At 37.3% G+C, this 17980-nt stretch overlaps 1 protein-coding gene across 1 annotated transcript; it reads right to left on the bottom strand.

Annotated features, from left to right (window-relative positions):
• Positions 1–296: 296 nt before the first annotated feature.
• MTMR6 (myotubularin related protein 6) lies at positions 297–16948 on the bottom strand (the record flags this gene model as incomplete). The annotated part of the gene is made up of 13 exons (XM_010018876.1): positions 297–718; positions 2578–2704; positions 2783–2917; positions 3613–3813; positions 4679–4728; positions 5395–5520; positions 6485–6594; positions 10587–10719; positions 11919–12053; positions 13083–13211; positions 13925–14082; positions 14746–14908; positions 16832–16948. Coding segments are annotated over 13 exons (1845 nt in total), but the record flags the coding sequence as incomplete, so codon positions are not given.
• Between the last annotated feature and the right edge of the window lie 1032 nt (positions 16949–17980).

Here is a 17980-nt window from a genome sequence, read left to right as displayed (position 1 = left end):
AAGTGGTGACATTAAAGAAGGCTATACATACTTATGTCATACGTGATATATACATGTAGCTTCAGTTCCTAAAATAGACAGTTCAAGCTTACTTGCCCAAATAAAATCAATTTGTGAAAGACCACCTGTGTTTTCCTATATTGAATAAAGTAATATTACTATTTTAATCAATTTAGTGCAAACTGACTTAAGTCCAAAGACATACCATTCCTGGATTTTTAGTTGCTACTTACCGAATGCCCCTATCTCTTAAAAAAAAAAAAAAAAAAAAAAAAGAGCTACACATCATTTTTTCCTTAAAAGAACAGCAAACGTGACAACTAGCATGCTGTTCTAGTCTACGTTAACAAAACTTGCTGATATACAAATCATGTTTTGGTCATGCAGCAGAAAACCATCCTCAAGATAATCCATCTCTTAATTCAGTCTAGAAGAGGAGCACGGTGCCGGATTTTAATTAGCAGGTCATTCTGGCCACTCCATACTCCAAACTGACAACAGCAGGTTCAGCTTTTGAGAACTCTGCCACATATTCACTGTAGCGATTGTCTGCTGTGTTGCTGCCCTCTATAGTTCTTACAGCATCATTCACAGGGATCAGTGGCTGCTCCTTCTTGAAACATGGAGGAGTCTTCAGTGCCACAGGTGCAGGATGAGTAGGCTGCTGATGTTCCTTCACAAGGACTGCATCTGGCTGCCCATTTCTCTGCTTTATTTTCTGAAATACAGAGAACAGTTATTAATAGTGATCATGACTGATAATATTCTGATTTGAAAGGAAGTGAATCCACTTTTGCTGGCTAAATCAGCATCTGCAGAACCCCGTGTTACATACCCTAGGTTAGATATGCAACAGTATTATTAAACGTTAGGCCACTGGATAACACATTTTTCCCCAAAGTTTACAGCAGATACTGCAAGCACTGTATGCTTAAGATTTGCAGCTAGGCAGAAGGCAGAAAGGTTGCCTGTCAATGTCCACAGAAAAGGTTCTTCAAGGCTTGCCCCCTTGTTTGGCAACTATCAAGATGGGAATACTTTCTGGAATACAGTTAGAGGAAGACACGATTTGATATTATTAGCAAAGAGGGAGTTGACAGTAGATCACAAGTCTCTTGAAGATAAAACAGCAGTTTCACACCTAAGCCCTTACATCCTTCCTAATAAAACTTCTAAAAGACTTCTAGATCTGAAAAATGCCAATACATTTTGTTCAAATGCAGGAATACATCAAAAGATGAAAATTAGAAAGCAGCACTGGAGGAAAGGACCTATCCTGCAAGCACTGAGCAAAAGAAGAGGAAACATTTGGATTAAGAGTTTGGGGTTTTGTGGTGGGTTTTTTTGGGGTTGGTGTGTTGTGTTTTGGTATTTTTCCATTCAAACAATCTCACCCAGTAACTTGAACTAGGTAACTGAACTGATTTTTTTTGTAGAAGTGAGACTAAGCCCAGAAGACTTCAGTGTCTTTGGCATCAAGTTTTTTTGAACGTTTTGAAACAGCAGTAGGAAAGTCTACATCAAGATTTCCAACAACAATTACATTTCTTCATCACTCAGGTGAGAAATGCAGGCTCAGGTGAAATTAACACATTCAAACACAGTTCCAGAAAATTCAGAATTGAGACTTCACTTTACATCTTGTTTACCCTTCAGCTTGCTTCATCTTGAGTTTTCATCTTGCTGCTTTAATTGTGTAAAAACTTCTAAATATACAATTAACAGTTGAAACAGTTTTAAGTGACCTATGTTCATTACATTACAGTAGGATCAGTTTAATAATATCTTTCCTCCTAGAAAATCTGTACCTCCCTCCTTCCACCCCCTCCCCAACATAACATAAAGGAGTTGTGTTACCACTTCTAGCTACATAACAAAGTAAAACTCACAATTAGGAAACTTTTGTATTTCTTAAATTTGTATTTCTTAAAAAATGTTATTGTGAAGTTTCAACACCTTAACTGACTATACAAAGTATCAATTAAAAGCCACTGGTTAAGTCATACTAACAGGAAATACACTGCTCAGTGTTTCCTAGTTTACAGTAGCACATAGTAGAAGTGATTTATAGACATCTGATCTCTGTTTTCAAATACGGATTACAATGTATATGCCCCGTGATTATGGTGACTTAGAACAGCATGCACCTACATATGAATTTAAAAGAAGGACAATACTTACTGCTTCCATTTTAGTAGCTATAATGGAAATAAAACATTTTCAGTCTCCTTGGTTTAGCAACAAAGCTGTAGCTATGACAGGCACCTTGTTAGTTAAGGTACATTTCACATGAGTTTAACCTACATTAAGCCATCTTCAATAACACTCTGATAGTAGGAGCACTTTTACATAATACAGTTCCTTGGTAAAGCAAAATACATTGTGCTTAAGAGCAAAACACTGGCTGCATAGTCTGACATTCAGCATAAAGGCACACAATGAAAGTCAAAGTTAACACTACACATAATAAGTGCTAGGCTGTACAGCAGTAACAGGCATGTGAAAGCTAGCATTATTACAGTATGCAAGCATGAATTCTAAGTCGCAAGTACACACGTTTATTTTTGTAATACTTACAGCTTCCAGTTCTTTAATGTCTTCCTCCAGCTGTTTATTTTGTTCACTCATGTCCATTATAAGATTGAACACGGATTGCCTGGGATGCATGCTTCGATCAAACTGATGATACATATTTCTCCAAAACCTGCACAAAGCAGACAGATTTTACTATGCAGGATAAAGATAAATTGCAGAAGAGATACTGTACATAATTTAAACTTACTTAAAATTGAATGATACTGTATTAGGCTCCAAAAGAGTTAGTTCTGGAGAAAAGTCTGGATTATACAGAGGATTTCGATATTTCTTTTGTTCTTCCAGAAGGAATGGCCACAAGGAATATGTCTTCTCCTTTAATCTTAAAGCAAGGAAAGATCAAGGTCAAGACACCTACTGCAAGCAAAAAACAGAAGCTGTACAGCTCAGCATAATAAAATCAATCTTTTTAAAAAGTTTACCAGAAATACTTATACACCTTGAATTAAAAACTCTTGGTAAAATCAATTTCTTCCTGGCCTATGCTAATGTTCGATAGAACTGTCAGTATTACTGTACTTAAGTACTACTGCTTACGCTGTGCAAGTTTTGCAATAAATCCTTTAAAGTACAGTATGAGACAAACACAAACTGATGTAAACTTCACAGAAGTCTCGAAGTCTTCCAGCTGAAGGCATTAGGAGACATCCTATTAATACTTCTAACTGACAATAATTAGTCTTGGGCAGGCAAGAATTTTAATGTTACCTAAGAATAGACTGGGAGAGGGAATGAAGTGATACTTCTAAGCTTAAGCTTACTTTTGGGTGGTGGAAGCAGAAGGCGCCTTAATTTGCCTATGAAAAGATACACTTGGGATTTTTTTCCCAGAATTAGAAAGACCATCGTCAGTGTGCAAAGGCATGAGAAGCACTGCTGTTCCCTAACGCAGATCAACATCATTTTCAGTACTACCAATCCTGCCTCTATTTCTATTCAGAGCCTAAAATGAAAAATATTCACAGGAGTTCTTAGCTGCCAGAATAAACAAGATACATTACAATAACATCCGCTTACTTTAGTTCTTCTCGCTCTTTTTGACAGTTTCCAAGGAAGTTGCCAAACTGGCATGAATGGACATGCTCATGGATCTGAAGGAGGAAAGCTTCATTGTACTCAAAGGCTTGTGGAAACTGCTCAGTCAGATTCCACACGCTTTCTAAAAACTGGGTGAAGACTGGTGAGATCTCTTTCGGATCACCATCCAACTGAGAACACCTGAAAGATTCCATAAAAAGATTAAACCCAGTTTAAATTTAAAGTCAAAAAAGTCTTAGTTGCACTTATTTTAAAAGTGTCAGCATATTAATTTGACACTAGCTTTGGTTTGGATATTAAACACCTAACTTTGAGAACTGGGACGATTTTTGAATAGAAATAAGTTTATATTTAACCTTTTTGCTGACTTGTAAGTAATCACACATCTGTATTGAGTACAGAAAAGCAACATAAGACAGTTAAGCTCCTTTGTGTCTATTACTTCCATAGTCATATTTGGAGTACTCTAGCTAAAAGCAAATTAATAAGCAGTAAAGAGCAGCAAAGCTATTGTCATTGCTGATGATAGGCAGATTAGGAGAAAAACATTCAGGACTCCTAAAAGTAGGCATGACTTCATCATTAAAAGCAAGCATAAATGTAAACTTATTTTTAAAGGATATCATCAGTATTTTATATTACCTAAATAGCTAGGATGTAGCTTTAGATTGGTTTTGCATACGTGCAGACCTGGCTGCAGTCATCAACAGCCAAGAGTGAGGCACCAGTAGCACTAGAAATATGTCTATAACATAAATCAATTATCCAATAGATACTTGAATAAATAAAATACACAAAGTGCATTGTCTACTGAAAATAGCTTACTCATTGCAAGATTTCTAGCAACACTGCAGTAGTTTAACATCCAGTTTGTTGTCTTTGCTTTTTGGATTCTTTTTTAGAATAGTTAGTTAAGTTCACTGTTTTGGGGTTTTGTTTTTTGTTTGTTCGGTTGGTTTGTGTTTTGTTTTTTTTTTTAGTTTATTTTTGTTTTTCATTAAACAATTAAAAAAATACATTTTACAGTACTGGAAGAGTGAACTACCTGTCAGAGAACTTGTGCCCAAAAGAGATCCAGTCTTTCTCTATCAAGACCTAGAGAGTAAAAAAAAAAAAAAAAAAAACAAAAAAAACCACCAAAACAAAACAACACAACAAAACCAAATAGTTAGTTCTAGTCAACACATGGAACTACCTATATGTACTTTCAGGACTTCCCAAAACACCATATATAGCCACTGCAGAACACTACTGATTTTCCTACTCTAAAATTCAGAATAATTGTTCCAAAATTCTTCTTCCTCTCTATAAAAAGATGAAGAAATGTAGATTGCTTAAAGATTTTCTCTTCTTTGTTACTGGGGGAGCTGTCATTTTTAGATTTTAATACTGTTGATTTGGGGACAAGTGACAAAAGCACAGAGGTGCTATAATTTGGTTGATGTACTATCTCACTTAAGCACTTCGGAATCCTTATGTCACAGATGAGGAGTTTTTTGGTGGCAAAAGGCAATCATTGCAACATTTCTGCAGAGTGCCTAAAGCAATACACTATTCGTATTTCAGTTTTCTTGATTTTAAATAAATACTTCTTCCCAGTGGCAAAGTATTTCTAAAAGAAAGATTTATTGGTACACCGCAAATCCAAAAAAAAAAAAAAAAAAGCATCAGTAGGTTTACATTGCTCCCTTTCTCACTCAAAGATTTTACTGCAGCCTTTATTTACCAAAGAACAAATCAACAATGCAAAAACTTGCTTACCATGAATCCTTTGATTGTTCTATAATAGGAATCTAGCAAGAGAGCTCCAAGAGAACAAACTTGGGAAGTCCTATCCCAGCCATCTGAGCAGTGCACTAACACACTTGCACTCTCAACTGCTATTGCCTGCAAGACAGTTGTTTCTTAGTGAATGTTCTATTCCAGGCAGTAGTTAAAATTTAGTAAATACATACAAAAGCTCCATTTATCCCAAACTCGCAGCACAGACCATTTTATTTTACAAAACCAGTTTATTATAGGGAAAGGATTTGATACTGTCAGAAAGCTAGGAATTTCTCTCCATGGAAGTGTAGAAAAATCCTTATAAAAAGAAATTCCACTTCCATCTTTGCACAGGGTAACAAGCACATCTACAACAATTCCCAGCTCTCTTTCCACCCATTATAAAACTAAACTTACAAAACCCCTGTGCAATTCAGAGTAAGAAAGAAGTATAGTACACATTTCAGACTAAATAGGTTAAAAAAAAACCTAGAACATCACACATGTCGCTGAAGATACCCACTTGTTCATCATTAATAATACACAAAGTTAGTGGCTAAGAAATATTTTTGAGGGTTGCCTTTAGGAGAATCATCCACTTCAAAATAACTCTTTGTTGTTTCACTTAGTAAAAACAACCATCCCGGTTATTTTCTTCACCCAGCCGCCCTCAGGTCAAGCCATTGGCTTCACAGGTGCCTGGCAAAGTCTCTTTATGAAAAGAGTCCCATTTCCTTGACAAATGAAGTCAACATAGCCAGTCTGGCTTTTCTGCCACTAGTGTCCCAGGAGTTCTGTCTTTCAGGGTACACTAAATAACAGTTTCTTCCACCTACCTCCAAAATGGCTACAACTTTCATAATTACCTAAAAGCACCAGGAAACATAAGAATCCCTTCATCTCCCAATAAGGTGACCAAAGACCATTAAGAAACAAAAATAATTCCCAAAACATCAGCTGGCACCAAGCATCTATCTCCAAAAAGGCCAGCTGCAGAATTTCACACTGTACAAATTACAATTTTACACTATACTTGCCTGGTGGCAAGTCAACTTCTTATCAAATAAAGCAGCAGCATAGGAGTTACCTTGACTAAGAAGACAGCAGCATCCAACACAGCTTTGATGTGACGCAGCCATCCAGAATTCTCCAAACCAGACAAGAAGTCATTGACTGACAAGCCCTTTGTGCCACTGACTGAAAGAAACCAAGAGTTGGAAAGATGTAAACAGGTACAGCTACCTATAACCTGAACAGAGAAAGAATAATAGTCGTATATTGTTTCTAATGTTCCATGTTGTAAGCTGATTAGAAATCTTTCAGGAAACCACCATTCAAATGATTTTTAACAGAGGGGTACTACAAAGCATTCTCCATCCAAAATTTGACTCTGTAGAACTACACTAACTATAAATGACAGGAGTAAGATCTTTGTGACTTTTTGACAAAGTAACATTTAAAGTAAATACACTGGTTAACCCCAACAGGGAGCTTTACCCTTGCCTCACCAAACAAGGTAAGGGTAAGGCAACAAAAATGCCAAAAGCTTACCAGAAATACTTAAAAATTACAACTACTAGTAGGAAGTAGCTGCATCCAGACAGTATACGCAGTTCATAGTAGTCAGACTGCCAGAGCTTCATCACCTTCTCCACTCTGCTGAGAATAAAGTGAATGCACTACCAGGACATGGTGATGAACTGAAAACCATCTGGATTGTCTATCTCCAGCTCTGACATACTACAATTCTGACTGATGTCTACCACTCTTTCTTAGCAAACTTTAATCCTGTAACAATAATACCACTTGAGAGGGCAGGGAAGAACTCAAAGGAAAGATGCCTTCCAGCATAGCAGCAAGAGGTATAGAGGTAGACTGAAAGTTTCAAACATGGACACAATTCACAAATGAGAAAGATTATCTCATTCTTATATGATACTGAGTAGCAACTCACACAGTTACATTACTGTCAAAACAAGACAAACTTCTGGCAATGATAAAAGAAATACTTGCTGGCTAAACCAGCTTCAGCTACGAGGGATTCTAAAAGAAGATACCAGAGTTTGTCATCCACATCAATACCTGCCCCTGCCACAGTGGAAACCTGCTTTCTACCAAGCTTAGCAGTTGGACTTGATGATTTAAATACCTTTTCCAACCGAAACGATTCTATAATTCTAAGGTAGTGGGCCCCAAATTAAAATAAAAAGGCTCTCTAGCCAAAAGTTATCTGTGGGGATATTCATACAACAGCTGCAAAATAATCTTTGTCTCCAACTATGGCAGGAAGTGAGACAGCAGAAAAAGTAGAGAACAAAATTCACCAAGTCATTCTGTGACACAGTTTCATGTTCAGTCAAATCCCCTGATCTAATGAAGGCTATGACCTCTTAAACCACTGCCTCCTGGACCTTTCCTGCATCTGCACTACATGGTTCTCAGCTTTCAGCCGTAAAAGCCTTTGTTTACTCCCCATTGCTCAGGAGAGTCATAGTGCCGATTGCTGCTGAACACTGTAACAAAGACAGGCTTCCAAATAAGCATTGAAGCACTTTTTCTAAAGTCTATAGATCTTTGTCATCTACGAAACTATCTAGCAAACCATAGCACAATGAGGTAACAAAACATCAAGAAACCCTGGGAGACAAGACCTAATTTTAAAGATTAGTCTGTAAGTATCAGTAAAAGCAGCAAAAGCAATGCTAGTTTTCCCTAGTCTTTCAAAGAGTTAGCATCATTAGGCATGAGTGCTGCTCCTGAAAGGTCTAGCCCACAGAGGAAATCAGCTGAGAACTATTTGATCCATTCCTATCTGATGTAGCTCTCGCTCTCTCTACACCAGTGGTTCCATACACCTGTTCAACCACAACAGTACACAAACAGGTACATAACTCTATGGTAAAGATACTAAAAACATTCCAGTGTCTGTAAACTCAAATATCTGCTAGGAAGGGATTGCACAGATAAGGCCATGTCTACCCCTACATTGTGCACCCTGTGGTTTAAGGCACAAGCTTTCAGCTAGAAAATAAACAGGCTTCTAGCCCTCAGTTTCTTTTCACCCAGTTACTGCTGTCAAAATCTGCTTTTGATCAGAATTTTCAGCTGCGTAGAAATATTTCACCCTTAGTATTTCCCCATTCTAGCTAGAATTCTATATTTTTATAAACCAAGGCAGAGACAAGAACATGTTGAGGCCAAAGAATTACTTTCCATTTCTGTGAGTTAACACAGACATTTTTATACTGCTTAGTGATGAAATAAAGAAATTACATTGACACTGTTTTGACTCAATGGTGGGATAAAAAAACCCCACACCAAAACAAAAACAAAAACCAACAAACAAAAAAAACCAACAAACCCAACACACACATCTCCAGTCCCTTATGGTCCCTAAAAGATTAAAATATGATTTATGGTACCATTAAGATCTTCAGCTACTTCAAAATAACTATAATTTAAGATAGTTTTGGCTATATGGATCCCATCATAAAGACATGTGCCCTGCATGCATCCAAGACCCCAAACCTCAATGTTCCATTGCTTGATTGTTCTTACACATACTACTAGCAATGCCTCATGCAGCAGTTCAAGAGGTGACTAGAACCTGCAGACTGAAGCACAGGGGGTTGGAAGCAGAGGTTGTTTTTAACAAATGAAAAAACCCCAAGCAACCTCATACAGACACTCTACACAACCCACAAACCCCACCCACCCCTTAGTTAACACACTTCCATCATCAAAACATACACAGCAGACCACAGCAGCTATTATTGAGCCTCTTCCTCAAATATTTCCTGCAGAAATGTTTTTTCTTGACATACACAAAACCTGTTTGCTTACCAGATTTGAATCTTTTCTGACATGTAGTACTGTATTTTTGAATATATAAAAACTGGATTTTAATACCACAGCCACAAATTTAGTCTATGTAAGGATTCTTCTACTACTGTTGTACAGATGCCCATCAGGGGAGCAGTGTTGTCATGTCCACATTGACACACTACTTAAAAAAAACTTTTCTAAAGTATCTTGTATTCAGTGAAATAAACCCCAGCTGAATCAAAGAATAGACTGTAAATCCCCCTAGTGTGCTCCATGGTGTAAGTCCCATTACAAAATGATGTTGGGAAGGATTATGTCTTACATACTGCTTGTAAATGGAACCGTTCAGTTCTGAAGGCAAATTGGGCAGATAGACAAAGAGCCTAGGAGCAGGACATGTGCTGAAGAATAAATAACAGTAGTTTGTTATAAATAAAACTGAGGACGGTCCCAGTTACAAAGGCACTTGAACTAACAGGGTCATTGGCATCACATTCCTGATTTGAGAACATTCAGTTCAGCATGTCCAGGGGAAGCTAGAAGTGAAAAAGACATCTTCCTCATTTTAAGCTATGAACCATTTTCATATCATTTCCTTCCTGATCAGTCAACTGATGGCACATTTCTACATGGGTATGAGAAGTAAATTATTGCATATCTCTAAATTTTAAGTGTTCTCCTTTGTCCCTAAGGATACTTCTATTTCTAGACCGGCATTCAGCAAAATTCTACTGAATTATACAGACTGAAGCAGAACTCTGTTCACTTACCCCAAAACCCGATCTGAAGAACAACTACAGATACTACTCATGATTTTGTTTCAAGTTGAGTTTAAATAAACCAATCCTCCACACAGGGGAAAACTAAAACATATTTTATCCTTAACAAATATCTTTCCGTAGCTTCCATTAAGTACTGTTGGTGGGATGCTAAGTCAAATGGAAGGAATACAAAGCCTGAAGTTTAACTGTTGCACACACTTCTTCATCATCCATTATTACACAGGAACAGGCCTCTTTCAAAGAGTCAGTCAAGATTTATTAGCTAATTTTCTGGAACAGAAGATACTAGCAGAAGAATGAGGGATTATACCAAACTTTCCCACAAGTCACTGCCACACTAATGAGGTTCACCCAAGACTTAAGTGCCACTCAGTTGATTTTCTACAAATTAACTCTATTCATTGGGCTTAAAGGTAAAGGTTTAAGGTAATTCATTACCACAGATAACAGCAAACTGGTACTACACAAAGCTGGAGTAAAATATAGAAATATCAATAAAGTTTGGGTAAGCTATCATTGAAGACTTGAGAAAAACATTTATCCTGTTTTCATACATACTGTTATAGCACAGTTAGAACATACCTTCCAAAAGTTTCTGTAAGCTGGATCTCATTACATGAATGTTTTCAATGCCAACAAACTGGAACCTAATGTTAGAGTAGTTGTCTTCATTCTCATAGCCCTTCCCAGCAGCTCTGTTTGCCATTGCATTAAGCTTAAAAACGCAAAATAAAAATATTGAAAAACGGCACTTGAAACAAAAAAGAAATATCTCAAATTAAGAAACAAAAGTCATACAATTTCAACGGAATACACTGGGAAAAGAAACACACAAGAGCACATACAAGCAGATTCCAATGAATTAAGGGTTTGTTGGCATATCAACCAGACAGCATTCAAGTGCAAGAAAGGCATGGTATATAAAAAGCAACAGTCAGTGTATATTTAGAGCTGACATATCCAAATAATGCATTTAATGATTTCCTATTCTCTCCCTTGTATTTCCACCAGCAAAACTTTAATTATTTCTGAATATTTCTGAGCAAAACACTACAAAACAATTAACCTAAAAAGGAAAGACGCAGACCTAGCCAAACATGTGCTTTCCAGGAATCCTAAAAATGTCAATTTTAGGGCTAAGAAGCTAATAAATTGCTGCAGCTATAAAAATTACAACTATAAAAAACAACAATTGGCTCAGCTTCAGTCTTTCAGCCTGATTTGCTGCTGAAAAATAAGCGCAGAGCATACGGTGTAGGGTTTTCACTTTACATACTTGTTTTCCAGATGTTTCTCCTGAATTCAGAGATTTGAATGAAATGAAAACTAATTTAAATGCAGATGGTTCCACAGAGTGAAAGTTACCCCACATTCCAAAACAGGGCAAACCCCCCTCCAACATAATTCACTTTAATTACATAGTGATGAAGTACAGTGGTGAGGCACTAGAACAGGCTGTGCAGAGAAGCTGTGGCTGCCCCATCCCTGGCAGTGTTCAAGGCCAGGCTGGACAGAGCTTGGAGCAACCTGATCTAGTGGAAGGTGTCCCTGCCCACAGTAGCGATTTGGAACTAGATGATCATTAAGGTCCCTTTCAACCCAAACCATTCTTTGATGACCTCAGAAGGCTACATAAGAATTTCCCCTATGTCTTCTTTAACTACGTTGAATGTATTTTTGAACACATCTCTAGAAGTTCACCAGCGTATTCAGTGAATTCTAATGGAATCCTGATTCAGCTTCTTTAAGAAAGCAAGTAATTAAATGCCTGACTAGTGAGGCCTAACTTTACCTTTAAAGAACATTTTTGCCCATGATTGAGTCCTATTTAACTGATTTTTTCAGAATTACACTGTATCCCTGTACTCTAATGTTCAGCAAGACAGGCGGGTCTGTAGAGCCTCAAGTACATACCTTTGGCCTGGTGTCCATGACATACATGTAGCGATTTGAAGGATTAGCTTTACTGATGGCTTGCAGCATGTGTTCATCTTCCAGGCACCTGGCGCTGAAACCTGAGAGAGGTTGACTGCATCTGCAAATTGCAGCCTACCATACAAAACAAAGATCAAATTAGCATCAGCTTCTATACCTGTAGTTGAAATGCTTTGCACCATTCTAAAAAGACAATGAAACAAGTTGTTTCATTTGGCAGATAACAGCATTAAACTGAAAAAAGTTTAGGTGTTCTAACTTTTATCAAACACGTCGCTTGCAGACCTTCACACGCAGCACGAACAACTTAAAAAGTTTATCAAAACTTTTTTTCAGGCTCATCTACATAGGCAAAGTACCAGTTTATATCGACTTTCCCCAAGTATAGAAGTACAAAAAGGTATAGGCCAAAGAAAACACACTTTATGAAAGCAAGCTGCTCTCTTGGTGTTAAATAAAATATGGGTTTACTACTGCAAGTACAATTTTATTACCACAAGTACAATGTTATCTAATGTAAATTGTATTTCATAAGGCACAAGGTGCATCTTACAAATAATCATTATCTTCAAATGCACCCAGTAGCTTAGCACTCATCCCTCAAATTCTTCAACTCTGCAGGGTGACAGTCCTCCTCTCCCTTCAAAGATAACCCCTTAGCCAAGACAGGTAGATGCCACTTCACTCTACCAAACCCTGCAAAACCTTATTTCTCATCCTCTAGTTCTTGCAAATTCCTCCTTAAAAAAACAGCTCTATTGTTTTGGTGGTTTGGTTTTTTTGGGGGGATTTCTTTATTTTATTTTTGTTGTGAGGTTTTTTTGGTGGGGGGAGGGAGGGGTATTTCATCTAACAGATTTTATTCTTAATATATCAAGAAAGACAAATCACTTAACAGAACGATCACTTGACAAAAGTTTTTCTGAAAACCAAGAGATTCAGCTGAAGGATTTCTTTTAAACTGGCTTATCTTAATTCAGGAGCCTGTTAGACACTACTAGTGTCAGCCATATTTAAGGTTATCATGAGTTACACCATTCTCATACACATCACTGTACTTACCTCCTTACCTACCCTGAACTACTGCGAAATACTGAGAAACACTTTTCAGCATATTTGCATTAAGAGGAACATACACTATACCTCTTTATTTTTATGATAATATGACAACACTGGGAACCTTCCTTTGCTTCTGAACTTGGAGCTACCAACAATTATGGGCTTGCTTGCAGTTCTGGGAACATAAAGTTCTCTAGGATAGGTTTCACAAATCTGAAAGAGACAGATACACAAACAGAATTTTATGTACTAGGCACAAAGCCTATACTAGTTTTACTGTATCCAATTTGAGGGATGTTAAGTGAAATAAGGCAAAGGATAAACACTAACATATTTATATATACATAAATAGCTCAGAAGAGGAGACAAGCCATGGATAAAGTAGTACAAATTGGTACCCAAGTTATACAATTAAGCACTGCTATATTAGCATTCACTTCTCAAGAATACCACTTCAGCAGAAATGCTACGACTTTGTTTCAAACAAAACATTGAAATTATTTCCCTCATTTTTAGTATTTGCAGACTATAAAGTAAAATGAAATCTAATCTGGGAATTGGCTGCACAGCCACTGTCTACCACAGCCAACACTGCAAATGCTCAAGTAGAAACCTTCTTAGTTAAGAGGTAACAAAGCTGCAGAGCACCAGACTTTCTACAAATAGGTAAGCACACTCTAGAAACAATCCCAAAGAACACATGCATCCTTGCACACATACCTCTCAATGGGGCCTTGGAAGAAAGTTCAGTTAGAAAGTTTAAGACTGCACACTGATGAAGGAGTACACTCTCCCCACCTGCAAGTTTCTGCTTACACCGCAAGCCAAGTCACTTCATAGTATTAGATTGTTTTCTATAGGACTAGAGTCCGAGGACAGAGCAGAAACAGATGCAGAGCAAAACACATTTCTATTCCAGCACTCACCTTATAATCACGATTTGCATCAGACAACTGCCAGTTTGCATTTGGCACTCCCATTCTCTTATATTCTTCTGCTAGATCAATAAGCTGCCAGCCTTTGAGTTGCTCAGATTCATTTTGTTTTGGATTATAGGAGAAGGCATACAGTTCTTCATATTTTGCTAAAAGGTAAAGAATAAGACTACGTAATAAGTTGCCCCCCAAAACGTCTGAGTGGAGAAAGGCAGCACAGTTGGCAAGTCTTGAGATTGCCCAAATTGTAGAGAAAGTTTCAGGCTTCAAGATTCTCAGAAGCAAGACTAGAGACATACTGGACACTCTTGATGTTATACAGTTAACTGACACAGTTATAGGTACTTAGCAGGTTACGAAAACTTTGAGTGTGCATGGCCTATTTCAGCAGGGACATTTCTAGGTCCATAAGAACAAAGCAGAGGTCACAAAAAGAAAACTGACAAAATTAAACAAGGTAAAGGGCAAAATTATTGGAAGTCTTCATAAGTATTTCATCTATGTAGCACAACAATTAAGAGACTATATGCATTTATAGTCACAATTTCAAGAATAACACTAGAAACACAAAACAATACAGGAATCTCACATTCTCTTAGTGAACATCAGTGACCTATAAGAGCCAGATAACACACCTGAATTTATATGGAAATGAATACTTAACCATTAAAATTCCCCTACATACCAAACCCATTTATTGACTTTTACATAGTGCACATAAAAAAAATAAAATATTCAGAGCCACAGATTTTCCACCACCAGCTTGTTATTCAGGCATATTCTGCAAAGTCTTTTACAGTTAGAAGTATTACCTGTTCTTGACAGCTGAAGCAAAGAGTTATAGATGTCATGACAATCTCTCTCCCTGGGAACAACAAAGTGAACTATCCTGAAGTTCTTGCACTGGATGACAAGGGGGCAGCCAGAAGTAGTCAAGGGAAGTTTTTCCACTGCAGCAATGTGATGATGTAGTATCTGTGGCATACAAAAACTCAGTGTTAGCACACTGACGAAAAATGAGAACAGCAAATATACTGTTTACAAGAGCAGATGTAAGACATATTACGCAATGCTGATTATGGATTTTGACTGATTTTGTCAATCATTTAGTTATAAAAAGAAATAAACTTAGAAGAAGAAATCCAAGACTGGCATTTTGGTCAGGATACCATAATTTCTCAAAATAATTATTTTCTTGCCTCATATTCTGAAGTGCTACCTAATGTTTGTAAGCAATAATAAACATCCTTCTAAATGCAAAAGGGAGAAGTAAAGCTCCACTGTGGTTACTCTTCTGTAACTTGGATAACTGACAAACTTACATTTAATTAGGCAGGGTCCAAACAGGACCTCTTTTTTTTTTTTTTTTATTTTTTAAGGATCTACAGGAACGTATTTCAGAATTCTCAGGCAAAATAAAACAAGTCAGCAAAAGCAACTCAAAGTATACAATACAGAAGATGTTGAAGATTTTAGAATGCCAGTATTTAACACCTACAGAATGAAGAGGAGGTAAGAAAAACATCTATACTACCCATTGTGTTATGTAGACATGACAGTCTCTCACCTAAATTTTGCCTTTCAACCACTTTACAGAAGACTGTCAGTAATGGATATACAAAAGCCCTTGATAGATTTATCTTTGTGGCAAATCTACACAGGATTTAGGAAACTAACAGCTGTTCAATCATTGGGCCGAAAGCCACAGATACATTACCTCAACTGAACAAGATGTTCTTGTACAATTTTAACTACCTCGTTGAAGTAATCATCTTCTCTTAAATATTGATCAGAATTAGGCATCTGAAAACTATGCTGCCAAATATGCATTTGCAAAGAAACTGTATCTTGAAGACATTATCATAATTATACTTGATACTTGCATTATCATCACAGAAATGCAATACTCCGAATATAGACACAATTTCCCCAAAATGAAACTTTTTAACATAGTGCACAGGGAGACACAAACAATGCTTCTGAATCATGTTCTCCCCAGTAACCCATTTTGCATGAAAGGACACAATTTGGTTTATATAAAATTGTACATTGTATCCAAGAACAAATCAGAGAAAAATAAGTTTTCTCGAAAGCACCATGAGGCACCTAGTTGGATAATCAGGATACAGGACGAAGGGTAACCCAGAAAAATACACCTACAGGAAAAAAATTAACCACACCCAGGGAAATGAGATTTCATCCTGAAGGATGACAGGGACTCATTTTGTCAGGTAGCTGAGCTACAGGGGAAGCCATAACTTGATGTCCACATGTGTGCCATTAGCACATGAGCAGAGAAAGCTGATGGGAATTACTGTACTAGCCAACTTTGATGGTACTGCATTGGTACGGGTCACCAAGAAGCTGCAGCCCCTTCTGAATCATTTTATTCCAGAGATGACGATTTGAGAAGAAACTGCTGCTTGCCACTCAAAAAAGGACATGGGATCTTCAATATTTTACAAAAGCCTAGCTCTTTTGATTTTGCCATCTCATTTAACTTAGGCAGGATCTAAATACAAGGTAAATTAACACAGAATTTTTAAACCTGATGTTTAAACTACCTATCAGTTTCCCATTCCCACCTCCGAACTGTGGTGCAAGTCAGTTTTTTAAAGAAACCATCACATATTCACTCAGGAATAGAAATGAAGGCTACAGAAGAAATTACAGAAGCTTGAGAAGTGAACATTTTCAACAATACCCAATTTCAACTGCAGCAGTGTCATGCAAGCGTACAATCTGTAAATCATTAACTTATGACAATATCATGAACAAGAGGAGCGTGGGGAATAACTTCGATGAACATTTCAGCAAACAAATTCAACCTTAGATCAGGAAAAACAAATGCAGCTGGAGAACCTCAGCTTCTGAGCTGCAAGCATTCATCATCCTTACCCATGTCTCTCTCTGGCTTGAATCTATGAATAACAGATGAGTTGCTGTAAGGTATAGCGTTCCCGTCAGTGACTTATTGCTCGTGCTAAACCTATCTAATAATTTCACTTGCTCTACCTGTAAGAAAAGAAAAGAAGGCAGAGAGCAAAAGTTAATTTTGGGGTGGGTTTTTTTTCCACGAAGCAAAATCCTAACTGCAAAAAGGTCTGTCCGTAGAAAACAGTAGAAAGCATGACACAGCACACACATAGCTATTCAGGCCAAACTATTAAGAACACAATAGTGGTGACATAAGCTTTGAGAAAACTGACTAGCTACAATATCCTGTTTCAGTACAAAAGTGAATAATGAAGGCACAATGCTAGACTCAGAACTACTATCGTTATTTACTAGTAAAATAGACCAGGATATCAAGGGGTTTTTAAATAATTAAGAACATTAATAAGCTTTTAGACTCCTTCCCCAGAACAGCAAACACACACTAACAATTTCCTGTTATTGAGATGCCAGCACTGAATTAACAGCTCATCTCAAACATGCTTCATTGGCTCTCTGCAGGCTCAAATCCATAAAGCTGATATCCTTCCTGACTTCAGTTTTAGGTATCTACTGTCTTGTATATCATCCCCAACTTTAAAAATCTAGATCATTATAACCTTGCCTCGGTCAAAATAAAATTCTAATGGTATACTAATAATTTTAACAATCTCCTAGAAATTTAAGGACTGCGCTGGCATTGGAAGTAGAGTTTCAGCCTTGAGTCTTGCAAGGGCAAATTTCTCCTCCTGGTATTCCATCCACATTCTTACCTTAATCCTATAGAAAATGTTTCAAAAGAAAGTGATTTCTAGATAGCCTGCATTTTATCTGCTGCTTATAACTTCACAGACTCCACAGCTTGCTTTATTTGAAGAAAACATTACATGATTCTGTGTGCAAAAACAGGAAAGGAGAATGGCTTATCTCCACACATTCCTCTTTTTTGGCAGCACTGTGTCATTAATGTCCAGTTAAAGCTCTTTTGCTTGAGGCTTGCTGTTACTGACATTAAATGCATGACAGAACTCCAAAAAACTTCTACACCAGCAAGACCAGCACTGAGATGACAAGGACAGCTCACATCTACTGTGCTGATGTTAAGCCTCTTTC

The sequence above is a fragment of the Nestor notabilis genome, unplaced genomic scaffold (assembly GCF_000696875.1).
Source record: "Nestor notabilis isolate BGI_N333 unplaced genomic scaffold, ASM69687v1 scaffold2197, whole genome shotgun sequence".
NCBI lineage: Eukaryota > Metazoa > Chordata > Aves > Psittaciformes > Psittacidae > Nestor > Nestor notabilis.
The sequence above is the reverse complement of the archived record's forward strand: the minus strand, read 5'-3'. Positions and strand labels throughout refer to the sequence as shown.